Here is a 22,281-nt window from a genome sequence, read left to right as displayed (position 1 = left end):
ATTATTATTATTATTGATATAACATTGATATATATCTTATATCTTACTCAACACAGAGAAATAAGAATATGAATTTAATAAAAATAAGAATTGGGCTACTTTTTTTGTTTTATAAAATACAATTATTAAAAATAAAATAAAAATAAAAATACGTTTCTCTCATTTAAAGAGTTCAGAACAGTTTGACCGTTTTATAACTTGTTTTATGTTTATAAATGTAAGGGTCATAAACCGTAGACGATCTTTGGCTCTATTACTGCGGCCGTTGACGTCCGTTACGTCTCGCCGTTACGTTGTCTCGGTAGAAAGTACGGACCGTCCGTGATGATGATGGAGCTCTGTCTGGTCCGTCAGTGCTCATAATGATGGTATCTGACATTGACATTATGCACATTTTGCTCGCTTGACACACGATGTGACTGCGGATGCGAATCAGATATGACTCGGATGCTCGTAGCTAGCTAACGTTAGCTGTTAGCTTAGCCTTCATCCATCCTGCTACAGTCGGAGAGCTCCAGCAGCAGCAGGCGGCCAGCAGCTCCAGCTGATCCGCTGCAGCACCACACAGAGCCCGGTGTTTTGGATCATCCGAGGAGGTGATGATGATGAGGCCTTAAATGTCAGATCGGCGTCCGTGTGTTCAGTCATCAAATACAGGTATACTCGTGAATAGGTACAGTTTATCAGACACCTTATTATCGCAGTGGCGTTCACTGACACTTGAAGAGGCAGGGGCGAAAAACCAAGACCCTGACCCCGATAATGTGTGATCAAGGTGGGGTTTACTGTAGCAGGTATGCATGGTGGGTCACAGGTGTGTTGTGTTGTGTTTTTCGGCTCAAGAGATAATAGTCATGTACAGGTAGAGCTGAGACAATGAGTTAATCAATTATTGAAATATTACGACTTTATTATAATTAAATTATGACTTTGTTATCTAAATCTCAGAACACAGATATGTTGGATTATATGTTTTGAATGTGCAGAAAGTTTTGAACATGAGCAGAAATCTTTCTGAAATGCATGAGCTATTAGTGTCCACGGGTTTATAAATTAATTAAAAATTAATTAATGTGTCATAAACGTGAATATGTGCTGTATAAATATTTAAAGAGGTTACTTCCTCAAAAAAAAGTCACATAGGAAAACGGAAGAGTAAATCATTTCTTAATTTGTGTGTTGACTCGGCAGGGATAATAAATAATAATGACAAGTTGATCTACAGGTGAATAAATATTTGAAGGCAATACAGAATGTCCGAGAGCCTTAATGCAATATATTCCATAATATTTTCACCTGGTGCCTGAAATTGATGCAGGGAATGAAGTGTTTTACGCTCTAAATTTCCTGGGGGAGTAGCCACTGACAGCTGCTTCTTAGTCAGTCCATCATTTCTTCATCTGATATTCCCTGATCCAATTAGACTAACCTTCTATGTCTAAAGTGACAATTTAAGAATAGCTTTGCTTCGCATCACACCTGTTAATTCCAGCTCGTTATAGGTATTAATGTGCAACTGAAACTGAAACAGGTTCCTATTGAAATCTGCACACATTGTGATGCTAAGCTTCCAGTTTCATGTTGTTGCTGTTGTCTTGTTGAGTTAATGGCAGAGCTTTAACAGAGCAGCCCTCTCACCCTACTGTACCAAATCAAGCTTTTGTATATATACAGTATGTACTCATGCTGAGGAGGGAAGTCAACACATAAAATAGGATTACAAATTGATGTGATGCTGCTTAATGCAAAAGCATCCAGCCGATCCTGTTCACTATTTATTGCGATTAAGAGTTTGTGATAACTAGTTCATCAAAAAGCAGACGTCAAAATGGATAGTTGAAAGTAATGGATAAATGGTTAAGATGAAATGTCTTCTGCCAAATGTTGGTAGCAGCATAAATGAAAACTTGAACAAATAAAAAAGAGACCAAGCCGAAATAAACACAATTCCAGAAACACTATATGGAGAAAACAAATGGTAACAATTAATGTGCCGATTATTAATTGAAAAATAACCTTCACAATTTCCTACAGCATCATCTAATCAATTGTTTTGTCACAGTTACAGTAACACAACAATCTTAACTTAATGTAAAACAAGGAAAAGTGGAAAAAAGAAGAAACTGGAATATTTAGAAATGACCTAAATGTTGATTAATTATTAATATAGTTACGGATAAATGTTTTCTGTTTTTCGACTACTTGATTAATTGACTAATAGTTGCAGGTCTAGATCCATTTCATATCTTATCTGCATCATTATCAGTAAATTATACACTCTTAAGTCCCCCCCCATGTCTTTTCTCTGGGATTTAAACGTCTTTTTGATGGTTGCTGCTAATCTTTAATCCATAGACATGGCGTCGCAGCTCCAGGTGTTCTCCTCTCCCTCCGTATCCTCCAGTGCCTACTCTCGTTCAAAGAGGCTCAAAGTTGAGAACCCCGCCTGGGATGCGTCCAACCAGCAGGGGGATAATGGTTACTACCAGCAGAGCCCCACCCAGGGTGCTGCACCCTCCACTTCTGGCTCCAACTTCAACCCAGTGTACAACTCCAACCAGGTGCACCCGCCGACAGCCGGCTCCCGGGAGCAGACAGTGGTGCGGGCGGCCGACAGCACAGGTAGCGTTCGCGCACCTCCCTCCTCCTCTTCCTCATCCTCCTCCACCAGCCGTCGCGTCAAGGATGCAGAGTCCTCCTCCCAGCCGTGCGACATCTACCACAAGCAGTACAGCTTGAAGCGGAAGAGTGAGGAGGTGGACAGCAGCGACAGCGTGCAGATCCTGGAGGAGCTCTCGGCCCCCTGTGGTCACAAACCGTACAGGTGGTGGAGGGGGAACCACCACGGTTCAGTCCATAGCACATTCCACTTCTACCACGAAGAGCAGCAACTCCCACAGCGAGGGCGACTACCAGCTGGTCCAGCATGAGATTCTGTGCTCAATGTCCAACAGCTACGAGGTGCTGGAGTTCCTGGGACGCGGCACCTTTGGCCAGGTGGCAAAATGCTGGAAGCGGGGCACAAATGAGATAGTGGCGATTAAGATTTTGAAGAACCACCCCTCTTATGCTCGGCAAGGTCAAATTGAAGTGAGTATGTTTTTTTTAGCAGATAAACATCCATTAATCTGCTTAGAAAAAAAAAAGACTGATAATGATCAAGTTTGGCAGCATTATGTTCACGTCATATGGGTTGGATGGTGGTGATGGGAAATATTTGTTTTGCTTACAATTCGGCAGAGTTGATCTTGAGGGGATTACAATTGTGTGCAGAGACAATATAACACTATGTTCATTGAATTTAGGGTTAGGGTTACCTAACACTCATCTTTTCATGCATAAACAGGATAACGAGCTTGTTTTGAAAACCTGTGGACATACAGGCAAAACCTTAACAAACAGCTTTACATGAACTGCCCTAGATCATGTTTAGCACAACTCCAATGGAAAAACAGCCCTACTTCTTCTGAAAATAATATTCCTAGCTAAGACATGTAGTGACTCGGCTAAAAGCTTGAAAGAAAAAGAGTGTAACCAGATTATAAAGGGTTCAAAAGGTTAAAATACAAAACATAGTTAGCGAGTGTTTGTCTTCATTATTATACAATAACATCTTCCTCTCCCTCCTCCCTGTAGGTGAGCATCCTTAGCAGGCTGAGCACAGAGAACGCCGATGAGTTCAACTTTGTCCGCTCGTACGAGTGTTTCCAGCACAAGAACCACACGTGCCTTGTGTTTGAGATGCTGGAGCAAAACCTTTACGACTTCCTGAAGCACAGCAAGTTCAGCCCGCTGCTGCTCAAGTGCATACGGCCGATTCTGCAGCAGGTCGCCACAGCACTGATGAAGCTAAAGAGCCTGGGGCTGATCCACGCTGACCTGAAGCCTGAAAACATTATGTTAGTCGACCCTTTGAGGCAGCCGTACAGGGTGAAAGTCATTGATTTCGGCTCCGCCAGCCACGTGTCCAAAGCTGTTTGCTCCACCTACCTGCAGTCGCGATACTACAGGTGAGTACGTCTACCTGGGCTGCACAGTAAGAGATTTGAATAATATGTAAATGACCTGCTGTAATCCTGTCATTTGTCAATCGTGATTTGTTCCAGAGCTCCGGAGATCATTCTGGGCCTTCCTTTCTGTGAAGCGATTGACATGTGGTCGTTGGGGTGTGTCATTGCTGAGCTGTTCTTGGGGTGGCCCCTTTATCCGGGGGCCTCAGAGTACGATCAGGTCAGCTGCAGCACTCTCACATACTAATTCACAGTCTAATTGACGGACATTCTAATTGATGAACATTCTAATTGACAAACATTCTAATTGACGAACATTTTAATTGACGAACATTCTAATTGACGAACATTTTAATTGACGAACATTCTAATTCTCGAATATTCTAATTGACAAACATTGTAATTGACGAACATTCTAATTGTCGAACATTCTAATTGACGAACATTCTAATTGACAAATATTCTAATTGACGAACATTCTAATTGACGAACATTCTAATTCTCGAATATTCTAATTCTCGAACATTTTAATTGACGAACATTTTAATTGACGAACATTCTAATTCTCGAACATTCTAATTCTTGAACATTCTAATTGACGAACATTCTAATTCTTGAACATTCTAATTGACGAACATTCTAATTCTTGAACATTCTAATTGACGAACATTTTAATTGACGAACATTCTAACTCTCGAATATTCTAATTTTCGAATATTCTAATTGACGAACATTCTAATTGACGAACATTCTAATTGACAAACATTATAATGACAAACATTCTAATTGACGAACATTCTAATTCTCGAACATTCTAATTGACAAACATTATAATTGACAAACATTCTAATTGACGAACATTCTAATTGATGAATATTCTATTTGATGAACATTCTAATTGACGAACATTCTAATTGACGAACATTCTAATTGACGAACATTCTAATTGATGAACATTCTAATTGACGAACATTCTAATTGACGACCATTCTAATTGACGAACATTCTAATTGATGAATATTCATATTCTCAAATATTGTAATTGACGAACATTCTAATTGACGAACATTCTAATTGACGAACATTCTAATTGACAAACATTTTAATTGATGAACATTTTAATTGACGAATATTCTAATTGACGAACATTTTAATTTACAAACATTCTAATTGACAAATATTCTAATTCTCGAACATTCTAATTGACGAACATTCGAATTGATGAACATTCTAATTTACAAACATTCTAATTGACAAACATTATAATTCAGGGGTCTCCAACCACCGGGCTTCGGACCAGTACAAGTACCGGGCTGGTGGTGCTTAAAGGTTGGGGACCGCTGCTCTAATATACTGCGGGACTATTTCCTTAATATTGACATATATAATCTGACAAAGAGAATCCATATAGGTAAAACAAGTAAACTTTACACAGGTACACACACACACACACACACATGTAGTTACACAAATAATAATATTTACTATATGTATCGAGATTACTTTTGCCAAATCAGAATCAGAATCAGAAATCCTTTATTTGTCCCACAATGGGGAAATTTACGTTGTTACAGCAAAGAGAGTAAAGTGACAAGTAACAATCAAATAGAATAACAATACAGTAACAGCAACATGAGTAATATAAGTACAGTCAGTGGAGAAAAACTAAAGTGTAGGAGTGAATATTGCACAAGGCATTGGTAATTGCACACTTTCGGAATAAACTTTTGTTGGTGTGGTGGTCTCCCAGGGGCCGTGGTGATTGTACAGGAAGAAAGGACCTACGTATCTCTCCGTGAGACACCGCGGGTGAAGCAGCCTGTCACTGAAGGAGCTGCACAGTGCGGACAAAGTGTCCTGGAGGGGGGGGGGGACATGTTGTCCAATAGAGATGACAGCTTGGCTGTCACTCTCCTGTCTCCCACCACCTCCACACAGTGTCCAGTGGGCTCCCCAGGACAGAACTGGCCTCCAGTCTGTTCAGTCTCTTCCTGTCAGCAGCCGAGATGCTGCTGCCCCAGCGGACCACTCCATAAAAAATAGCTGCTGTCACCACAGAGTCAAAGAAGGTCTTAAGGAGCCCCTTGCACTCCAAAAGACCTCAGTCTCCAAATGTTATGAAATTCCTGGGGCTTCCTTTTAAAACAAACAAATGACATAATATATCATTTAGAGCTGCTGTTGAAAAAAAAAGGTGATTACTGTGTCAGGCGAGGTGGAAAGTGTTACTTTTGTCACTTATTAATAATTTAACAGTCTTAAAAACATGTTAAAGGACATGTGGCAGTTTAACAATAAGGATAATCACATTTTTGCATACGTTTTGCATGGTTTTGTTTAAACCAACAATACCTCATCCAGCCCTCAGGTGATGATAACTGTATAAACTGCTATTGAGCACAAATATGGGTCACATGGTTTACATTTGACTTACGCAGGCAACTGGCTTTCTTCTTTTTCAATTGTCTCTCAGATTCGTTACATTTCCCAGACCCAGGGCCTTCCTGCAGAGTACCTGCTGAGTGCAGGAACCAAGACCAGCCGCTTTTTCAACCGAGGCCCCGACTCGAGTTACCCGCTCTGGAGACTCAAAGTAAGTTGTAACATCAGACTTTCAATAAGCAACATAAACATTTCATGTCTGAAATGGAGTAGGAAGAAGCAACATGCTCGTCTAGCCCTAACCCTGTTCTATACTAACCCATTCATATTAAATCAACCAGATAAACCATTATGTTTATCCTCATCATACTTATCCAACATCTGGTACATCTGGTCCATTCCACAAAATCACGCCACAAATTGATATCTATACTAACATAACAATTCTGATTCAAATAAAAAAATAAAAATCATCAAGAATATGTGCAATACATATGCTGAGGTGTTGCTGTGGTTATTTTCTCTGCAGACATCCTCGGAGCATGAGGCAGAGATGGGCATCAAGTCAAAGGAGGCAAGGAAATACATCTTCAACTGTCTGGATGATATGATGCAGGTGAGGACGGAGCCGTTTCATTTCCGATAAGCTCCTGCAGTTGACTGGTTGTTTTAACCCTCTGCCCTCAACGGGTACAAGGTGGGACACTGTATGTATAGGCAAATAATGAATTGGTGTGTCAGTTAGCTCTTTTTTACTGTTACCAGAATGTTGGTGCGATGTCGTTGGGTGTGCCAGGATGCAGTTTGACAAACAAGACTTCCTGTCGCTCTGCAGGTGAACATGACAAACTTGGAGGGGACGGACATCTTGGCAGAGAAGGCTGACAGGCGGGAGTTCATAGACCTGCTGAAGAAGATGCTGACGCTAGACGCAGACAAACGGATCACGCCCATGAAGACTCTGAGCCACCCCTTTGTCACCATGACACACCTGCTGCACTTCCCGCACAGCTCACAGTAAGTGTAGGACTGTGACGGCGATGATTGTGGCGGCTGCGGTTCTGTAGCGGCGTTAGTTTTTTATAGGATGCCATTTTTGTTTGACGATTATTTTTATTTTTTTTAATGTCTTTTTACAGTGTGAAGTCCTGCTTCCAAAATATGGATATATGCAAACACAGATGCAGCGCCTTTGAGAATGGAAAAAATATGTTTGCCAGCAACAATACCCCAAGTGCAGCCACCAACCTCACTGTCACCTTCAGTAGCCAACTAAACCAGCACAATCAGGTGAGAGCTTCCTCTCTTTGGGTTTTCAAGTTGCAGTTGAAATAAGCCGCAAATATTTTCTGTTATGCTGAAACTGCAAATTCGTATTTGCAGTGAAGTGCTGATTTTTCAGAGAACTTACTGATTGACCTTACTGTATATGGCATTTAGGGTTAGGGTTAGGGTTAGGGTTCATTTAGGGGGCATTTCTGTTCAACAGGGGAGATTTATCGCTGTTCATGCGTTTCGACTCGTCTTTTCAAGCATAGCTTACAATGTTTTCTGCATGTTGTGTCTTACAGATGGCCTCTACAGGAGGCCAGTCCCTGTCCCTCAGCAGTAACGTCCCGCTGCTGAACTACCAGCCCGGCCTCTACCAGCAGGCCACCATAAACATCCCCGGCCTCACCCAGCAGGGCGTACCTCTGCAGCCTCTGCAGACCAGACCTACCCAGCTCTGCGCTCAGACTGAGCCCTTCCAGCAAACACTCATAGTTTGCCCCCCAACCATCCAGGGTGAGAAAGCAGGATAGTTAGTGTCATGTTGTGTCAATGTAGTGACATCTCATTTCATACTCACCTTGTGAAATGTAGAAATAAGAATCATTTGAGCAGGTAGAGACAAATATAGAATATCTTTTTTTGTTGTATTTTACATAATATCACCATCTTTTCCTTCCAGGTCTTCAAACATCCAACAAGCCTTCTGGTTATCCAGTGAGGATGGACAACTCTGTCCCCTTAGTTCCTCAGAACCAGTCGTCCCAGTCTCTTCACATCCAGCCCGGCATGCTGGCACAGGTGGGACCCACTGGATGACCGCCGGGGTTGGGCTTCTATGGAGTTTTAATGAATCTAATTCCAGTGTTGAATCCATTGAAAGGATCAGCACCAGCAGTGGTAGAATGTAACTACACATTTAGCCAAGTACAATTTTGAGATACAAGATATTTATGTTACCTAATACTTCTAGTCCACTATATTTCAGGAGGAAATATGGTACTTTTTACTCCACTACACTTATCTGACAGCATGTAGCTGCTAGTTACTTTACAGAGTAGGCTTATTAAAGGTTATAAAATAGAACCGGGGGCACCAAACCTTCCTTTCCTTGCTAACCAAGTTGTGACGCTTCCACCTCAACCAGCAAAATGCTGCTTATGAATTGATGCGTCAGTTACAATGTAATAGACGCATTCAAAAATATATCACTCACAGGAGCCATCGTCCTGCAGAACAAATACTTTTGATGCTTTAAGTACATTTTACTGATAATACTTCTGTACTTACCGTAATTAAGTTTAAACCAGTGAAATTGATAAATTGGTAAAGCCTGGGAGCCAGATGTGCTTTGGTTTTTGTGCATGTGTTCGGTCATGTGTGTTTGTTTGTTCGTCTCCTCTCCACTCTCTTCACAAAAAGTATCAGTATTCTTGTTTTTGTGTGTAACTGCAAACTGCAAAGCAAAGACTCTCTTTAGGATTCAGTAGAATCCGGTCTGTTCCAAATGTGTCTAAACGCCTCACACCTCCTCCCAGGCCTCCCTCGACCCCCTGCTGGTCGGCAGCCTGTACGCCTCAGTGGCGGGAATGCCGTCTTTAGGCTCGGTCCGGCTGCCAGTTGGCTGCAGGGGTGCGAGCCTCGGCGGCTTACTGGATCAGAATGCCTCCATGCTGGTAAAACATGCATCATCACAACTGGTTGAAATGTGTTCTTTCTTCTTCCGTTCTCCTCCTAGCACATGTATGTCAGCGTTGTGCAGCAGAACGTGGGACGCATGTGCAGCCCACCAGTCTGTTTGTGCTTTTGCTTTGAGCCAGATGCATAAAACTCTTTGTTTACCTTTTGTCGTGAATCTACACTGACTTTTTTTTTGTCAGATGTGGTATTGATTCTCTCATCTAACTCTGCGCCAGAAAATGTCATTCCCAAAATTGGAACTATTCCTTTAAAAGCTTCCATGCAACATACTGACTGCCACACTGTCACATCTATTGAAAACAGGTTTATGGGTTAGGGTTATGGTTAAAACATTCCTTTCACTTTCAGGGTGGCTCTCTTGTTTTTGGACCTTCTCTGTTTTCCACAGTGCAGGACTGTACAGCTTGCATGCTTGGAATCAGAACCCGAGTGAAATGTTGTGTTTTTTTTCTCCGTCTTTTCCCCGAGCTTGTCTTGGTATTTTCTGCCTCTTTAAGTCTTTTAGCACATTTCCCTTCCTCTGATCAGAAACAAAGGCAGCTCTCTCTGCACAGGCTTAAGTGTGGGAACAAGATGCAGATGGTAGACCATGAAGCTTCATCTTGAGTTTTGTTAAGCTGTCAGGGTGGTCAGTGTGTGAGGGTCTGCTGGATGTCTTCGTGTGGGACAGACATGTGAACGTTTGTGTTTGTCTACAAATTGCATGTGCTCATCATGCCTTTTATTTCAGTGTGATTCTCTATGAAAAACAACTTTGACTTTCTACTCTGCTTAGTCGACAAACTGCACTTTGTTCTCTTCTTAAAGTGTCAATAATGAAGTTCAAGGTTTTAAAGAAGTGTTATATTTGTATGTATGCTTGCATACAGCAGGGCTGGCCAGCAGGCACGCAGCAGATCCTCATCCCGTCCACATGGCAGCAGATGCCAGGCATGGCCATCCACAACCCCGGGCAGGCCGTGGTGCCGGACTCACCCATGGGAGCCCCGATATCCGACAGTCAACAAGCTTCTGGCTGGAGGTGAGTTTAGTCTAACAGGACTCAATGTGTCTTTGTGCTGCGTTCAAAAGCACAGTTTAAAGTCATTCTAATATTGACATATGATGGAGAGCTTTGATCTTTGAGGTCAGTAAGTCACACAGACGTGATGCATTTTAAAATAAGTTAAATGCGTCCTTTATTTTCAAAGGGGTCGTCATGGGAGCCAATACGATGGCGTCAGCCAGCAGGACTCCGGTGTTGGCCGTCACGCCGCCGCCCAAAGCCACAACTCAGGGGCCGCTCACTCAAGATCCCAGGGCAAGAGGTCAAAGGCTCGACAAGCAGAGAGCAGAGCCAGGTATCCTGTCAGTCGTACATTCACATTATCTGCATGCTTCTGGGCGGGGGGGGGCTACCTCCGCTTCCTGAAACATTCCAATAGATGTTGTATCAGCAGTCAGGCAGTGATGCAGCGTCTTCTTCCCCTCCAGGCCTGTGTCTTCAGCCACCACTGTGGTCCACAACACCTCTGCTTTGGCTGGTGACCAGTCTCAGCCCATCGTCATCTCGGACACACCTAGCCCTGCCGTCAGCATCATCACCATCCACAGCGACTCGGAAGATGACGATGACAGGAAGTTCCCCGCTGCGTGGTGAGCTCATTTCCTGTCTGTGGAATTTTGAGAGTTTTTTTTAACTTTCGCTAAAATGGTTATTTTACTCGGGTCTTTTTCTCTCCTGCAGCTCTGGAACAAGCCAGAGGACAAACGTGATCAGTTGCGTGACGGTGCACGACTCCCATGACTCCGACTCGTCCACCAGCAGCCCCCTGAGCCCAAAGACCACCTCACAGCCCACCAAGTCTCTGGCCATCATCACGCCGTCTGTGAAGAGCCAGCCGGGGGAGAGCACAACCCACAAAGCTCCAGCAGCTCCCGCAGCTCCAGGTCAGATCCACACTCTATTAATATTATTATTCTCTAGTTTTATATTTAAATAGCTAGATGTGGTTGTATTAAGTGACCTCAGTGGATAATAATCAGCTCTGATCCGTTCTACTTCAGGCAGCTGTAACCTCTTCTCTTCTCAGTGCTCACAGGGTTATGTTTGTTTTTGCACTCGTAGATCAAGCTACAAGCGGCTCTGGAAAATCCAAGAAAGGGTCGACTCAGCAGTCCAGTCGTGCAGGAGATTCCAGCACTGATCGCCATCAACGGGCCGCTTCCAGCAGATCTCAGCCTCTGAACCTGAGTCAGGTACTTGACTTGACTTACTTGACTGACAAAGTGACAGAACATCGTTGTGCTGTGTTGGTTTTTTAAAACCTCTCTCTCTGTTGTTTCAGGTACAGCAGTCTGTGATGTCATCATCCAACGACCAAACAGGAAGCAGCAGTTCCCTGAGGCGGCAGCCCACATACCCCCCTCCCGTCTCGTCCCACTCATCCTACCGGCTTCACGAGAACACCCTCTTCAGCTCGACCCCAAACCTGTACGCCTACCCGGCCTCCGCCGCCTTGGCCTCCGTGTCCCAAGCTGTGGACCAGATGCAATGCGGCTCGTCCCGCCACGCCAGGGCGGGCGGAGCATACTCTTCCCTGGCGCTGCTCCAGAAGAACGGCAGCCTCACCCTGGGAGGGTCTGCTCCGGGACAGTATGGCAGCCACCACAACCAACTGCAGCAGCAGCAGCTCCCACAGCTGCTGCAGCAGCCGCTGGGGGTGCAGCCTTTTCACCACGCCAGTGCTACTTACCAGCGGAAACTCAACCCGTATCCCTACCTGTAAAGACTGGAGCGCCGGGTGAAGACCAAATGGAGACCGAGACTAGAGACGAGCACAAGCTCATCACGTGATTACACTTTTTACTTTCCTTTACTGTCCAGTCCTTGTGTTTTGTTTTTTTTACATATTACGTTGGATAAAATAATCACAGAATGTATTTATATTTTAATCGTGTTTTTAATCCGTTTTCCTTTTTTAAATATTCCAATTTTGGATTTTCTTTGTGCGTGGGCTGCAAGTATCTAAACAGTGACACGTTCATTGTTGCGTTGGCTCTGCACGCCAGTACATTAGATTTAGAAAATGACAACAAGTATGAGGTTAAAGTGCTGACTCAGCTTTAATTACACCCACAGAAGATGAAAGAAGTAGGAATTGTTGCCCTTTTTATACAAAGTCCCTTCATTTTAAGAGACTAAACATAAAGCTGCAAGTTCTACTATGATTTTTAACATGTTAAGCCCCCCCCCCCCCCCCCCAATTTTATTTAATATTTTTTAGAAATGAGTGTTGAGGAGAGACTGGAACTTGGCTAACTGTTGTGCTGCTCTTTATTACTATAATTATTGTTATTATCATCATTATCGTCAGAACAATTGTTTAAAAGAAGCATTTACACTCATTTACTCATTTACTCATTTACTCATTCACTCATTCACTCATTCACTCATTACTCATTTACTCATTTACTCATTCACTCATTCACTCATTTACTCATTTACTCATTTACTCATTTACGTCAATATCTTGATATATTTGTTTCTTTAGTATGTCGGCACATTGTGACAAGTTAGATGTTGTATGTTTCATTTATGAATGTGTGTGTGTGTGTGTGTGTGTGTGTGTGTGTGTGTGTGTGTGTGTGTGTGTGTGTGTGTGTTTTATCTGTTTTCTTGAGAAAAAAAGGAGAAAGTAATCTATGTACTGTCTAATAATGTTTTCCATGTTAATTATGTTTTAGTGCTGGCCGTTGACTTGATTATATTTCTGTGTTTAGTACGTTGAATACTGCAGTACATGCCAGTGTACAGTAGGGTGCGGTATTTAGAGGGGATTGTCTTGATTTCTTTACAGTTTTAAAGTTATTCATAAGGTTGCATGTGTCTGACATGGAGTAGCATTCAGGAGCGGCTCGTAAAAAGCGTCGCTCGGAGACGGATTATTAATGTTATGTTTAATTTGTACGACAAACACATGAAGGATATTGGGAATATGTAAAAGCTCTTGTCTTGTGATGTCTGTGAAGTAAAAGTGTGCACATACAAATCTGATTGGGTATCACACTATCATGTCAAAGCCATTTAGATTACAAGTGTAAAATTCACAGTCATGCGTTTGGATTGTGAATAATCAAATCTGATTAAAAAAAAAAAGAAATATATATATATATATATATATATATATATATATATATATGAATTATAAAAATATGAATTGATGTTTAATGTGTAACCGCTTCTAAACAAATCATTAGTTTGGTGAAATGGTGGCTATTCTTACAATCCTGCTGTGTTGTTACGTGCTGCATTACATAGAACACACGACGAACCTTAACTCGTATATACGCAATAAAATCTTCTCAAAACTGAATTTGGGACTCATTGATGATTAAAACTGAAGTTTCTTTGCAAATGACACAATCTCATATAATTTAAATCCAGAATCCTAGAGTGTGTACCAGAACGGGGGAGGCAGATTTTGTAAACCTTGACAGGAAAGTGAGGAGATAAATGAGACACACCTGCGATGGAAGAGCTAACAAAGGGAGTGTGCTGATGCCCAGAGCAGCTTTGAATGCCGCTTGTTTGATTATCTCTGTGAGCCGCTTGGATGTCGCTGCACCACCAAAACAAGTCAAGATAAGTCTCCTCTCCCGCATCTCTCCAGTCTTCACCTCATATTCTACCTTTCCCCTAATCCCCTAATCCCATCCGTCTCTCCCCCTGCTCGTTGCCTCCTTGGACAGCAAAGATGAATTGTTGATGAAACTGAATTAACGAGTCGTGTTTTCATCAGTGGTGGAGAAAGTATTCGACTGCAGCTGACGGTTATTTTCATTGTCGAACATTTTCTTGATTAATTGTTTGGACTATAAAAGTCAGAAAATGGGGAGAAAATCCCATCATGACGTCCTCAGATGTTTTGTTTGGTCCACGACTCGATTGTGTTCAGTTTACTGTCATAGTTATAGGAAATATTCACATTTTAAGATTTATTTTCTTTAAAAAAATACTCAAACCGATGAATTGATTATCAAAATAGTTGAATATTAATGGATTAATATGTTGTATCAAGTCAAGTGATCATATAATAGACGTAGTGGAGTACACACAGACGTGTGACACATTAAGTATGTAGCAGAAGGATTTAATTAATATATATATATATATATATATATTTATATATATATATATATATATTATATATATATATATATTATGTTTCTGTCTCGCTGTATCTGTACTTTTTTTGTCCTACAAAGATGGAAAATAACTTTACTTATATTTTACTTAAGTACAATTTTCTACTTTTTGGATTTTGGAAGCAAATACTGCATTTACTCGTCTACATTTATTGGACATCAGTTATTATTATACAAAATATAAATTGACTAATAAATAATGTTTTTATGGATTTAGCCACCTGACAAAGTACAAAGTAGCTTATTTTAAGTGACAAACACATTAATGTATTAATATTATAATACAATAATAATAATACATTATTCTAAAACGGGTCATTCTGCATCAGTACTTTTACTTTTGGTACTTTAAAAGTAGATTTTGATACCAATGCTTATGTAGTTTTACTAACTATTTTCTGACATTTTGTAAACAATCTAAAAGGAAATAAGTTTTTTTGAATCCCTAAAAACAACAAACAGTAAAGAAACACCAGGTGATATTTAATTGATAAGAAATATTTATTGTTTACCAGCATATTTGTAATAGATTTTATAAAGCTGTCACATTCTGTCATCATAAATCTTATTTTACAATCCAAACGGGACGGAGCAGCCTGGCGCAGGATCCAGACGCTCAACAGAAGGGAGGAATGTAAAGGTCATCGTTTGTCCATGCATTTAAAAACGAGTGGAAGTTTTACGCATTAACCAAAAGCAGTCGACATTTAGTTTACAGGTAAACACGATGAAGAGTGAGCGGTGCATTCTTTGTGCACCAACACACGAGACCAGCGTAAGAAAAGAAACCTGTGAGATGTTCAAAGATGCAGCAGATCCCCAATCATACTGGTCAAATAAATAAGTTCCTCTTCATCCACATCTTAACAAGAGCATCAATTAGATTGTTTTTAGTCAAGAACAAAATAAGCCTTTACACACAGGAGACATTTTGACCACACACACACACACACACACACACACGAGAACGAGAAACCTGTGCTTTTTCCTTCAACAAGTCAAGATGTCTGCTGGGTGTAAAAAAGCAAACGTTCTCATATATTACTCTGAAAACATAGTTAATGAAAGTATGTGCTGAGCTGTGACCACTGTACATTACTGAGGCAGTTTATACTTCTATTCTTTCACCCTGTTTGATAAGTAGGACGGATCTTTAATGGACACCAGTGGGATTGTACACCACTGTGGACAAAATCACCTTTTGAATTTGGGGGATTTAAGTGTAACAATAAACAGTTTTTATAGCATCTCTATAAAGTTCCTTTGTTTGTTTTTTTTAGCAGCATTATATTTATTTTTTCAGCTTTTCTCTCCGACAAGAGGCATTGGTACGCGACAATGAATATTTACACTGTATACAGACTGGCCATCTTAAAACAAAAACGACCTCCTGCAGATTAATGGTGACGTCGCGTCGCCGCGCAGTCGCTCTCACTACTGCACCAGGAACAGAAATATCTAAGTCAGGGTTAAAATTCCTCATATACACACACGTTTCACAATATCGCACAAATAAATTTGACAGCCCAACATTTAAAAAGTCCGATGGCACACAGAAGGCAGACTATTTTAACTTTGACGGCTGGCAGTCCAGGGCTGAAGGAAGGATGTATTAATTGGAGTCAGCAGTGAAAGAGGCCGTGGAGGCTTTTTAAACACACAAATTGCACACGAGAACATCAACCCCCCCCCCCTTGTCTGGCTTGTCCTTTTTTTTTTTTTAAAGCAGATATACGATGTCGCCCTGCTTCACTGAGCCGACTGAGACGGGGAAGTGTGTCTTTCAGAACTCCTCGTGGACATTTCTGGCGTAATCCATGAGCTTGCTGCCCGTGAAGTATTCGCTGTACTTGAGAATCTCGTCCAGCTCCAGATTATGATTCTGGTTTTCATCTGCGACGGCGATCATCTGCTTGGCCTCGTTCAAAGCGTTGTGCTCGTTCATCGGGTCCATGTACTCCTGGACGGGAGAAACAAAGTAAGTAAATGAGTCCTTGTTGAGCAACTGATAAGATACTAACTGGGAAACTTTAAAAAGAAATCTAATCTAAATCTATTAAAGGGATAAATGACTCGCCTCCAGCTCCTCCATGGTTACGATGCCGTCACGGTCTGAATCAATGACGTCCTCAAACTCCTTCTTCCTCTCTCGGACCCAGTCATCATCGATGTCCTGAGCCTGCTGGTTCTCCACGGTGCCCACGGGCAGAGAGATGAACTCCGACAGGGTCAGTTTCTTATCACCATCCTGGTCTACAAGCAAAGATCAAATATACAGATCCACATCAAATATACAGATTCATCCATCCATCCATCGTCTACCGCTTATACTATATATACAGATCCACTATGATATTTATTACATGCAGAGATGAGATATTAGCCGATGGAAATGTTCCAATGATGGCTTTTGTCTAAGACAACAATTAGTCGATCAACTTTTTAATTATTTAATATATATAAATTAAATATATATATTTAATATATGAAAAATATTACATATTTATTTATATATATATATATATATATATATATATATATATATATATATATATATATATATATATATATATATATATATATATAAAATATAAATATATAAATATATAGAGATCGGCAACAGTTTTGACAATTGTGAAAGTAGGGTTTGGACAAAAACAAGGAATTTAAAAAGGCGTCCCCTTGAGTGCTGGGAACTTGTGAATTGTTTTTAATAGTTAAAATGTATTAAACAATTGATAATGAACGAAACCAATCATTAGTTGTAGTTCTAAAGCCAAATACCACATAACTTTAATGCTCCTGCCACCTCGACGGTGCTGTCGGGGGCAAAATGTCAACAGGTATTAATAATGACGCTGTGCAGAGCTCGTTTGTGCAGAAAGCGTGAAGGAACAGGAAGATGTCAACATAAACCGAGTTCCCCTTTTAATAGCAGCTGAAAAGGCTTCATCCGCTTGTTATAGTACGAGACTTTAACTGGGTTACTGAAACTACATGCACTGAACCAGGTCCCCTCGTGAGGTTAAGAAATCTCTGCATGTAAACACCGAAGACGTGTAAAAACACATACAGTGAATATCTTAAAGGGAGTACATTAAAGCTGCTATGAACGATGGACCAAATAACTGTGTTTTGGTTTTACGGCCTGTTTTTGGTTCGCTCTCCCCGCATCATTTCCAGCAGCTGTTTTCTGTTGTTGTTGTTGTGAAAAGGCTTTAAAAAGTCGCTGCACAGCAACATACTGCAGACAGACATGGTTTGAGGCTAACCTGTGAACATAGTGGAGAATTTAGCAGCTTAAGAGCCACATAGTTCCCTGAGGAATCAGTGGAATTCATAACTGAGCTAACAGGCTGAACGACAACGACAACAGTGTTTTGACTTTTGAACATCCTGGAGTTATTTGAAAAGTTCGGCCCACACAAGTCGGAAACGGTCCAAAGCAGCCGCCACTGGAGTCCAATTCTACAAATAATATAATACTCCTAACCTCTGTGAAGCCTAATCTTTATCTGCAACTGTGCAGAAGTACCGTGTTTGAATGAAGCGTAGTACTATTCTGTAAAGCCCGAGGTGATGTGCATCTGCTGGATGTGTAAATAAGCCGCTCACAACTTCCCCATATCAACCTAAGAAAGGTGACATGTCAGTGTAAAGTGTGTTTCCTCTGCCTACACAAGACAATGATTGATTCAGTTATTGGGTATGTAAAAATATATATACCTAAGTCGCGCACAATCTCCTTGACCATGTATTTGAGCATGCCTCTGCTGTGCTCCGGATGAAGGAAGGACAGGAACTCCTGCTCATTCAGCAGCTGGTCAGAGGGGGGGTTATCAGCCTGAAACCAGCGGTCCTTCAGGCTTTCCAAAACCTCCTGAGCTGCAACGATACGAAAATTCAACTCAATCGCATCGTTGCCTGGAAAATGTGCAGCACATATATTGTGGGACACGTCACATCGTCCTGTACGTACTTTCCTCGTCCAGTTTCAAGGTCTTCATTATTCTTTATTTTCTCGGCAATTTCTTTCTCATTGAAACCTTTGCTGGCCAGAAATTTGACTCTGTATTCATCCCACGTCACGTGACCTGTGGACAAAGCATGAATGTAAGAGTTTTGACCAAACAGAAAATACTCATTAGTTTAGGAAGGCCGTAAGCCTGACGACAGTGATATTGTGCACGCTCTCGCTCTCTCTCTCTCTCTCTCTCTCTCACCGTCACCATCCGGGTCAACAGCACGGAAACTGTTCTTGTTCTCCACCATGGCCTCCTGAAAGTGCTCATCCGTCTTCTCCATGATCCAGCGCTGCATCTCTTTGGCGCTAACACTCCTGTCCTTGTTGAAATCAACTCTGGGAGGATAGAATAAAAGAAAATATATAGTGTAGCTTGAGTTATTGAACATAAAGTCCTTATACTGCTAAGAATATACGATCACCCATCTAATATGTTTGGCTTGGGTCCAGCACTAATACCTTTAACAGTTCTTTACCATTTAAGGTAACATGGGGGAAGGGAAATGTGCTGAGTGAAGGATTAGTTTAAATATATGGCGTGGCTGTGATCCTTTGATGTAACAATGTAAATATAAACTATGCAGAGAAATATTTGCAAAGCCTCCAACTGAAATACCTTCATTGCTCTAATGTATTTCCTCATGTTAGTTCTAAAGTGAAACATATTTATTTTCCATTTACACAATTCTCTTTCTCAATCTGCGTTTTGAAATGACACCATGTTGTTGTGACACTTCTCTATGCATCGTTACCACAGCACACAGAAGACTTTCATGTATCTTTGCTGGTCTCTAGACTCCGACTGCGTGCTGAAGAACCTGATCAGCAGCCTCGCTCAAACATCCTTTTATAGGAATGCTGAGTAACAAAAACGGCAGCGTTGTGACAAAAAAAGAGAGCCAGAAGGCAAAGCTCTCGATCTACCGGTCGATCCTCCCCTCACCTACGGTCAAGAACGCTGGGTCATGACCAAAAGAACGAGATCGCGGGTATAAACGGCCAAAATGGGTTTTCTCAGGCGGGTGGCGTCTCCCTTAGAGATAGAGCCGCTGCTCCTTTACGTTGAAAGGAGCCAGTTGAGGTGGTTCATCTAGTAAGGATGCCACCTGGGCGCCTCCCTAGGGAGGTGTTCCAGGCACGTCCAGCTGGGAGGAGACCCCGGGGGAGACCCAGGACTCGGTGGAGAGATGATATCTCCTCACTGGCCTCCCCCAGTCGGAGCTGGAGGATGTGGCCCGGAGAAGGGAAGTTTGGGGTTCCTTACTGGAGCTGCTGCCCCCGCGACCCGACCCTGGATAAGCGGTAGACGATGGATGAAAAACAAAGATGTCTTACTTGGTGAAGATGTCGATCAGCTTCTTCCTGTTCCTCCTCGGCTCAGAGTCTTCCTCAAACTCCTCGATCTCTTTACCCAGGAACACCTCCTGGTGGAAGTCCTTATTGAGGTGGCCGTCCATCTCCATCTTCACCCCATTCAGGTGGTCTGGGGGAAGAATCTCGTTGTCGTCCTTGCTAGCAGGAGACTTTTCTTTTGCCGCCGACATGTTGGCTGGGCGTGCGTGCACATCCATGGTGTGGAGCAGGACGCAGAAAAGCAGAGACATTGCCAGGAGGTTCCTGCACCACAGTGTTTTCCAAACAGCCATGGTTGCCTGTAGAAGGGTAAAAGTGTTTTAGTTATGAGAGTTCACTCTGTAAATATTGTCAACTAGAGATGGGCATATGATATCGAAGCGTTTCACTCCTGTGAAGTTGTGTCTGTGTATCAATCATTAAGTTAAAACACATGTGGTCGCAGTCGACACTGGGCTTAAACTACACCAATAAGGTACATTTAACGCTCGTGTCAGCAAAAATATTTTTATATCTAGGACTTTTGGATAATGCGTGCATTAATTATACTGCATCATGTTCCGCAACACAATACAATCTACATTTAATGAAGCGCTATTGATCGAAAGTGTTAGATTTAATAAAATATAATGTCGATTCATAACGTCTTAACTTTAATGCTGCATTCGTGTCACACTTTTTTACGAAGCGCATCCACTGAAGAATCCTGTTCACCTCAACCTCATTACAGGCAAATTTATGTGGAGGACTCAGGAAGAAGGGTTTTGTTTTGTAAGGTTAGCTAGAGTCAACAAAAGCCTTCACCGCCCAGGAACACACAAAGCAGCAGTGGAGGAAGAAGTATTAAAGATCCTTTACTGAAGTAAAAGTAGCATTCACACTCTGAAAATAGTCTACTACAAGTAAAAGTATGCAAGTATTATCAGCAAAATGTACTTAAAGTATCAAAAAGTAAACGTACTCCTTGTACAGTCCCTGTGTTTTTGTATTTATTACCGCTGCATTAATGCATGTGTTGCATTTTACTACTTTGTTGTGCTAATTTTAAATCCTTTTTATATAGTGTTGGGTAGCTTAATCTACAGCAATGCATCATGTTCTATAAGATCATCATATGTTTGTGTGATGCAACCACTTATCTCTAAAAAGCCTGGTTTTCAGCTTTGATGATGCATCTTTTAGCTGATCCAAGAGGGTTTTTAATTAGGTTATTTCGCTTATATATCATATTTGCCTCTGAGATGTCGTGCAGTAGAAGTATAAAGTTGCATAAAAGTGAACTACTTGAATAAAGTACCTCGAATTTGTCCAGTACGTGAGAAAACAGTCACACTAAATCCACAATAGTTATTAAAAGGCAGCTTTAAAACACAATTAACACCATAAATAAATCAGTTTAATAGTTAACCGACAGACTTGAACGCGTCCATCTGATGATGTACGTAGATCTTATGTGTACCCTGAACGCAACATAATGATAATATAGCTGTCAAATCTTAACATCATTATTTCACGTTAATGTTCATATTAATCGTTTTAATATAATTTACCAGCACGGAATCACGTGATCATGAGTCAACTGTCGGTTTCTTAACGTAAATAACGATTAGCTCGTAAATGTAGCCTCGTCACGTCATACGAATTATTTTATACCGCAGTTGACTTTTAGCTAAAGTGGCTAACACAAGCAAACAACACAACATTAAAAAGGTTAGCTGGAATAAGTAAATAGTATAAATAGAGATATTGTGACCAACCTGTCAAGTACGATGACTGAAAACGACACTGTGGGTAAAGTTCAAACGACTTTGAATGTTGAGAGATGGCTAAGTACCAGCTGGCTAATGTTAGCTGCACTTCCGAGTCATACAGACCTGCAGTGGATTCCCGTCAGGCGAGCTGTCAGACTCCAGTTCCTGTACACGTGGCTCCCCCCACAATACCCCCACGCCAAAATGTGGGACGGCTGAGTGTAAACAACAAAAGTCCTCCCTGATAAAGCGGTAATTCACTCAAACTGTCAGTTGAACTGGTTCCTGGTTAGCTGCTAACGTTGCTATATTTCTTTTTGTTAAGCTAACCAAATTCACATTTATGACTTCCGGGCAGGACTTTCAAAATAAGACCCGTGCTAATGTAATTGAACAGTTATGTATCCAAGTGGTACAAAGTGGAGTCAAATGCAAAGAAGCTAACATTAACATTGCTAGAAGTAAAATTCAGTAATATTAACTGACACATAGTTCAAATTCATAGTTAAATGTAATGGATTAAATGGTTCAGTATATATATTTAGGCTATATGTGAACCATTTATCCTTATCAAAAGCTAAAAATAATGGATACCTTTTTTTAA

The 22,281-nt window shown here is 41.3% G+C and overlaps 2 protein-coding genes across 2 annotated transcripts; one reads left to right on the top strand and one right to left on the bottom strand.

Moving 5' to 3' along the window:
• Nucleotides 1–315: 315 nt before the first annotated feature.
• Nucleotides 316–13,537, top strand: LOC115010865 (homeodomain-interacting protein kinase 1-like). Its single transcript, XM_029435723.1, is given in 18 exon segments — nt 316–657; nt 2,356–2,800; nt 2,802–3,090; nt 3,637–4,010; nt 4,107–4,230; nt 6,484–6,603; nt 6,922–7,008; nt 7,228–7,409; nt 7,532–7,682; nt 7,964–8,177; nt 8,344–8,462; nt 9,200–9,337; nt 10,232–10,383; nt 10,553–10,702; nt 10,836–10,997; nt 11,089–11,291; nt 11,470–11,600; nt 11,690–13,537. Coding segments are annotated over 18 exon segments (3,522 nt in total). The 5' UTR covers nt 316–617; the 3' UTR covers nt 12,131–13,537.
• Nucleotides 13,538–15,026: 1,489 nt separating this feature from the next.
• On the bottom strand, nt 15,027–22,004 carry sdf4 (stromal cell derived factor 4). The gene is given in 8 exon segments (XM_029435729.1): nt 15,027–16,509; nt 16,627–16,802; nt 18,276–18,434; nt 18,529–18,547; nt 18,549–18,643; nt 18,773–18,909; nt 19,909–20,225; nt 21,684–22,004. Coding segments are annotated over 7 exon segments (1,074 nt in total). The 5' UTR covers nt 20,220–20,225; nt 21,684–22,004; the 3' UTR covers nt 15,027–16,332.
• Nucleotides 22,005–22,281: the final 277 nt, after the last annotated feature.

Source organism: Cottoperca gobio, chromosome 7 (assembly GCF_900634415.1).
Source record: "Cottoperca gobio chromosome 7, fCotGob3.1, whole genome shotgun sequence".
In the NCBI taxonomy this organism is placed as follows: Eukaryota; Metazoa; Chordata; class Actinopteri; order Perciformes; family Bovichtidae; genus Cottoperca; species Cottoperca gobio.
The sequence above is the reverse complement of the archived record's forward strand: the minus strand, read 5'-3'. Positions and strand labels throughout refer to the sequence as shown.